At 46.3% G+C, this 7,244-nt stretch overlaps 1 protein-coding gene across 1 annotated transcript; it reads left to right on the plus strand.

Annotated features, from left to right (window-relative positions):
* LOC124098626 (transmembrane protein 14C) lies at window positions 1–6,886 on the plus strand. Its single transcript, XM_046453512.1, has 6 exons — window positions 1–124; window positions 1,094–1,159; window positions 1,488–1,564; window positions 2,498–2,599; window positions 5,435–5,522; window positions 6,408–6,886. The coding sequence occupies exons 2-6, from the start codon at window positions 1,137–1,139 to the stop codon at window positions 6,460–6,462; spliced, it is 345 nt and encodes a 114-aa protein (XP_046309468.1). The 5' UTR covers window positions 1–124; window positions 1,094–1,136; the 3' UTR covers window positions 6,463–6,886.
* The last annotated feature ends 358 nt before the right edge of the window (window positions 6,887–7,244 follow it).

The raw sequence follows: 7,244 nt of genomic DNA on the forward strand, positions 1-7,244 counted from the left end.
ACCCCGCCCCCAGACGCCCAGCGGGCGCCGCGACGTCCCGAGACCTTGGTTCGGACCTGCGTCTACTGTCCCTGCTGCTCGTGCGCCTCGTCCGCCGGTGCAGACCTTCGCGAGAGCTGCTCGGGTACTCGGGGATTATTCTTTTTTATCCCAGTTTTAAGTTTTGGGAAGACGCTCTCCTGCCAGCTGCTTTTCGCCCCCACCATCCTGGCGAGAGCTTTAGGCCGCGTCTAGGTGCTTTTCTCCTTGCGCATTTTCTGCTTTCCTTAAGATGGGTTGGGAGTCCTCCGGGCTCCTGAGCTCCGAGCAAATGCTCACCTGTGTAGCGCTGTATTGTTTCGTTTCCTGGAGATTCCCCCCGCCCCCGCATTTCTTAAAAAAGTGCCACTTCAAACCCATGACACGGCCTGACCTTTAGGCCTCCCCTTTCTGTGGAAACTTAATTCTTTAAACAGGACAAGAGGGGTATGCGTTGCTTTCAGTCTCGTTAGGCTCCATGAATGCCAAACGTTTAAGAAAGGTAGGAGTTAACTTTTTTAAGGGCGCAGCGTTAAAGGTAATTATGGCTCGAATTTCCGTCTTTTATCGTCCCCTCTTCACAGTCTAAGGAGCAGTGAGTTAGATCCAAAGATTCCAAGTTTTACAAGCCTTGAGTATTGAAGTTCTTGGGGGCAGAGACGAAAAGTAGCATCCCACTTGTCCGCTAAAGAAATTAAAAAATAGTTGAACTTTAGGCTCAAAGAGTATTGGCTTTCTGAGTTAATAATAATGGTTAACTCATGAAAATGGTTAAATCGGGTATCTGTCCAGAGAATCTTGCTCACTTTCTTGTGGGCCTGTTAGAAAGGAGCTTGTTGCAAAAATGGTTGGCATTGAGGTAGTGTTTACTGTGTGTCGGACATCGGACATCCTGCAGTGCTCACAACAGCTTTAGGAAATTAGTGCCATTGTTATCTTCATTGGAACTGAGGCTTGGAGAGGTGTAGCCTGAGACCCAGTTAGCTACCAAGGTCTTGAGCTGGAACTTGTACTTTCTTCTGACTGTTGGAGATCCAGGCTTTTAACCACCTCTGATCCAGCCCCTTCTTCACAGGTGCAGGCCTGGAGTAGTCTTGGCTGATTGCCTTGAGAGTGCAATGCAGAAGAACACTGGCCCAATGTAAGTGCACAGTCAACGGCAGTGGAATAGCCAGGGCCTTCTAAAACCAGAGTTCCATCTGAAAAGAGCCCTAGAGTGGACTGCCTGGGAGCAGTATGGGGTATGAGTGGGTCACTGAACACATGGCTAGGAGCCTGGATTTGAGTCCTAGCACTGCCACTGACTAGTTGTGTTGACTCAGTCATTCACCTCTCTGAGCTTTACTTTGACTTATATAGTGGTAAGATTTGTCTGGAACCATGACTTTAATGATTTACGTGGTTTTTGTTGTTGTTGTTTGTTTGTTTTAAACATAGTTGACACTCATTTCTCCGTCTTTTATTTTCAGGGTGCCTTTACATTATTTTGGCTTTGGCTATGCAGCACTGGTTGCTACAGGTGGAATCATTGGCTATGCAAAAGCAGGTAAGAACTGTCACGTAGCTGCTTAAATTCTTCACGTTGTTTCATTGGAGAGTGAGCCCCTAGGCTCTCAAAGCAGCAATGTTGTGGGGCCACTTTGCCTTAGGCCCCAGAGCTTGGGTGCAACCAAAGGAGTCAGACTTCTGTACTTGCCTTTTGTTTATCTGGCCAGGCTGAGCCAGGCCTCTTGTTTTTGCTTCTTTATCTAACGATAAAGGCAGGGGTGGTATGGGTTGTTATTATCGTTGCCTGCCATACATCAGCCTTGACCCCAGAATGCCATCTCTGCTCCTTTCGAGTAGGATGAGACCTCTGGTCTTCACTTACTCTTTTAAGTTTTGTGCTGGGGCCAGAACCCAGGGCTTTCTTTGCTCGTGGTAGGCACATACTCTGCCTCTGAGCTGTAGCCCTCACATAATCATTTTTGAAGTCTCCTCATTAATCTACATGGGGGGGTATCAGTATGCTTGTTTGCCTGTGTCCCCACTTGGCAAGCATGCACTGGGATTCTTATTCTCTCATTCTCATTCTCTCTCGTTTGTAGTTGATTGACCCTATTTCCCTTTTGTGATTCTCATAAAGTCCCGCCTGTGCACAGCCTGTAGTGGGTTGATCAGCCTGTAATGGCTGTTTAAGAAAAAGCCTAACCACAGATCCACCTAGGAGGGAAGGGCGCTGCTTCCTTTCTTGGATGGAGATGACCATTTCTCCTTAGATTGGAAGAGCCCTACTGTTAGAGGAGAGCAGAATGGGGCTTGAGACCCTGACTTCTCTGGTAAGATGGACGTTTTCCTGCTTAAGGACTCCTTGGTTAAGAACCATGTGAAGAAAGCTTCTCTTGCTCTGCTCCCCTGGAGGCCAGGGGAGACTGGTTGATTTGGCAGATGAACCAAATGTCAGACATCATAATACAGCCATGTGTTTGCTTCCCTCCAGGTAGTGTGCCATCCCTGGCAGCGGGGCTCTTCTTTGGAAGTTTAGCAGGCCTGGGTGCATATCAGCTGTCTCAGGATCCCAGGAACATTTGGGTTTTCCTAGGTATGTCTGCCCTGATGTCTCCATAGAGCATGTCTGTATCCATTCTTCGTTTTACCAGAAGGCCCTGGTTTGGTGGGATGTGGCAGATTCTTCACACTCACAAGTTTCCTGTCTCTGCCAAGGCCTAGGCAAATTTTAAAATGGGGATTTGTGCTGGTTTCTGTTTATCTTTCACGTATGGAATATGGAGAGCGTTTCATGTCTATCTTCCCTGAAAGACTAATTTTAAGCTTGCACAAGGTAGTATGTATCTATTACTCACTGCAGCTGGGTATTAACCACAGTCGGCTTGAGCATTATTGAATTGTCTGAGGTAGCTTTGCATCCATGTTGCATTTTCCTATTTGAAAATCGCCTTGCTCTTTAGCGATCGGCTAATTGTGTAAGACATAGGCCTTGCCTTCAGGAAGCTCTCGGATCTAAGGAAGTCAGACACAGATGTAGAAATGTGGAACTGTGAGCAGTCCAGGCAGGGAGGAGTGTGGGGAAAGGGAAGATTACTTATCAGGGTGGCTTTGGACACTTATTTGTTGGGCTCCACCCAGGTGTCAGACACTGCGAGGATGCGAGTGCCTCCACAAGCCCACAGTGTATCAGGTGCTGCTCTGGCCCTTATGAGGGTGGGAGGGAGGACAGGCATGTTCACACAGTGGTCTGTGCACATCTCCCTGGGGAGCTCCCTTCCCAGCAATGGCTGGCTGGAGACAGGCTGGGAAAGGAGGATGTGCCTGGGCTCGGCTCTGCTGAACAGCTTCCTCATTCATGCTCTGGACTGACTGTGAGCCTGCTCTCCCCCATCTCATCCTCCACTCCCAGCACTCACCTCCTACCTACTTAAGGGAAAAACCAGTGGCCTCCGGGTGGAGACTGCCCTGCCTCCGTGAGCCTCCAGGCCTCCCTTGCCCTGTTCCCCTCCTCTCCAGGGCAGTCCCTCCACCTGGGCTCTGATCTCCTCCCTACTTTCCAGACTGTGCACTATCAAGAGTCCCTCCTGTTATTTGTTTTCCCCCTTTTTGGTGGATCCCTCTTATTGGTGCTCAAATGTGCTCATCTCTCCCCCATTTAAAAAAGCAAAAGGACCTCTGGTGACCCACTTCCCTTTACAGTTGCTGGCTTTTCCTTCTTTTTCAGAAACTTCTCTAAAAATCCATTTGTACTTCATCTTTATTTCTTTCCATCTCACACGTTGTCAACCTGCTTCAGTCCCCATTTTTATCCCCCTTGTCCGTGGAATGGTGTCCCTGAGGCTGCCAGTGACCTGCATTTGTGCAAACTCTACTGTCAGTCCTCGTTTTACATGGGCTGTTGGCTGTTCCCAGCACGTGTGACCTGTCATTTTCTGTTCCTGATTTTTCCTTTTGATCTTCTCATTCTCCTGTGTACCCATCTTCCTTTCTATCCATTAAATACTGATTCCTAAGACCTGGCTCATTTTGTCTTCTTTATACTCTCTTGACTTGACAATGTCATGGAAGATCGTTCATAAACACCAAAGACTCACAGGGAGTCACCAATGACGCCCTCCTAGCTGTGCTCCCATGTCAGCAGCTAGCTGGCTGAGTGGTCTTTAGCTGTCTCAGGGCATCTGCCTACACCTGGCTGCATGATCTCACTCACTAGGTCTTCTCTTCCTTTATTTGGGTCTTGGTTCTTCTCTTCCCGCAGCCTGTCTGGTATGTACTGGCAAGTCCTGTTAATACCAGTAGTACCCTAAATTGTCCCCTTCTCTATCTCCACGGCTACCTTCTTACCCCCAGTTCTTCCCACCTCTTGCCTGTATTCCTGAAGGAATTGCTTCATTGATACCCGTGTCTACCTTCTGGTTTCTCTACGGTTTGTTCTCTGGACACAGCTAGAATTATATTTTGGGCCTACAACTCTGCTCACATGTCCCTCTGCTTAATAGCCTTGAAGGGCTGCTTGCTGTTAGGAGTAGGACCACAGTCTGGTGTGGCCTTTGGGTCTGCAGGTGGTCAGGCCCCTCCTCCTCACTAGCCATGTCTTCATGGGTGCCACAGCCACTTTTTGTTTCCTTGAGTGCACCGCGTTCCTCCTCCCCACAGTGCCTGTGACACGCTCTTTCCTCTGCCTTGCCTGAGCTCCCTGAAAGCCTGGTCCCCCATTATGTTATGTGTGTAGCATTAATTGTACCCAGAATACAAATTTTACTTACTTTTTGTATGATTCTTGAGTGTGTGTGTGTGGGGGTACTGAGGGCTGAACCCAGAGTCCCTCTACCTTTGAGCTACGTCCTCAGCCCTTTATTTTTTTGAGACAAGGTCTTGTTAAGTGGCCGAGGTTGTGCTCCCTGTGCCTCAGCCTTCCTAGTAGCAGGAGTTCCAAGTGTGCGATGGCTGTTACGTGGCTGGCTTGTGTGATTCTTTACCCTGGTTACCCCTGCAGACTCGAGACTCTCTGAAAGGGTAGAGACCCTGTTGATACAGTTGCCTTCTCAAGCACCAAGTGCTCTGCTTAGCAGTCGTCAGTGTTTGGATAGATCCCCAGCAGAAAGATGGAGAGGGAAGAAACACAAGGCATGAAAAAATCATGTAACATTTTGGACAAAACTAAGGCATTTATGGCTAAAGTGTGCGTTTTGCAGAAGAGTTTTGGGAAATTGAGGCCAGAAAGGCAGGCTGGGCCCAGGTTGTGAAGGGTCTTCTTTGGTCAGAATTTGTGCCTAGACCTTTAGAATGAGGGCAGCTGTGGAGCTGGCCCCGCCTGAGGCAGGAGGAGAAAGTGCAGGATGGAGTCAGGGCTTGAAAGCAGGGTGGGACTTTTGGCACTCCAATGCTCTTCTAGAAGATGCAAAGACTTTTGACTCTCTTTCACCAGCTACATCTGGAACCTTGGCTGGCATCATGGGGATGAGATTCTACCATTCTGGGAAGTTCATGCCTGCGGGTTTAATCGCAGGGGCCAGGTATGTTGCCTTCTGTTGCTCTTACTTACCAGGATGCCGTTCAGTTTATTGCCAGAGCTACTTTATACATTCAGAAATTTACATGTTTGAGTAAATTTTACCTGATCCTAGATGTCAACTCAAATTAATTCATACATAAATAGGACAGGCTTCAAGAGCAGTTATTGATTTATATGTCACAACGGTCTAAGGATCTTCATTCACTATGGAAATGGTTTTGCTTTTAAATTGCTCTCTGGTGGTCCAGGTGCCTTCCCACGGTGCAGAAGCCTCAGGGTAAAGCTGTGACTGTGGCTGCCACGTGGCTTTCAGCCCGGGCTTCACATTTCTTGGTTGTATACTTGTTCTTTGATACTGAAAATACTGCTAAAAGGAAATTCTGATGGACTCCTCTGTTTTGTAATCAACTTTTATTATCAAAAACAAACACAATTGTCTTAAATATTGTAGTCCTTGCATATAATAAAGACATCCTGAAGGCAAGGGAATTTTAAAAAATCTGATTCAGAAAAAGTCATGGTCCCCATCTTTGGTCGTAGTACGCTGTCTGTCAAGCAAGGGCTGTAAACCGACTGGAGATTTTGCACTAATTAGCTCTGTGACCTGGGAGAGCTTGATTTCTCTTGCCTTCAATTTCTTCATCTCTTCATGTTATTGGCAGTTGGATTGGAACCACATGCTGTTCTCAGACCTAAGTGCAGTGTTGCTGTGTGGTGCTGTTTCCTTTTTCTGGTTTCTTCCCAGGGAGGATTGTTCCACCTTGGTACCTCCCTTCCTGTGCAGCTGTGAGGGAGAGCTGTGACCTGCAGAGTACTAGTCCCTTAAAAAATGGTCACCTGTTCTGTCCTTTTCCTGATGTTTTTTGTTTGTGTTTCTTTTGAACAGTTTGCTGATGGTTGCCAAACTTGGAATTAGTATGTTAAATAGACCCGAACCATAGGGTCACATCCCAGCTTCGACTCACGAAGAATTAGAAATCTCCAGACTTCCACTGTTCTCAGTGTATTGAGGGAAAGAAGTGCAGCACATTTACACGCTCTGACATTTTACTTCAAAAAACAAACCAAAACAACACCAAATTCGTTGGGGGGAAAAATTAGTCATTACTGTCACAGCCCTTCAAAGGTGGCGACGATATAGCACAAGAGCTTACTGGCTCCTTTGTATGGTTCAATTCATTGATGAAATCAGGGTGTTAAATGTGAGGTGTCAACATTGGGAGTCCTGAAACCCAGAAGAACAGTATGAAAAAGTGTCATGGTGAGATTTCAGATGTGTGTTCTTTTTTCATTTTACAGCACAGCCCTACTCTGAGATTATGTAAAATGAAATATCAGTGAAAATAAATTTTACTATAAATAACATTTTCTTTGGTGTCTTCTTTACCAGAGCTGTCAGAAATATAGAAGGAGATTGGAGATTGGATAGAAATATAGAAGGAGATTGGAAATATAGAAGGAGGTAAATGTGAAAGTTTTTTAATTGCCCATTTTGAATAAGGACCAAGGATAGTTATTTTGGTATACATTGCCTGCGAGTTTGTTTTAATAATGATCTCTGAGGATTTCTAAGATAAGAACTATCAGAAGGAAAAAAAAGAAAAAGAAAGAAATTTTGCCTAAGTAGTTCATCTATAAATGTGAAACTGAAAGACCTATCCAGAGCTTGAATTACCTAGCATTGGACATAGTGACTGGATACTGGCACATTTTATTTTACTTT

This window comes from Marmota monax, unplaced genomic scaffold, assembly GCF_021218885.2.
Source record: "Marmota monax isolate L192 unplaced genomic scaffold, Marmota_monax_Labrador192_F-V1.1 WCK01_AAM20220418_F8-fsc00029, whole genome shotgun sequence".
Taxonomy (NCBI): domain Eukaryota; kingdom Metazoa; phylum Chordata; class Mammalia; order Rodentia; family Sciuridae; genus Marmota; species Marmota monax.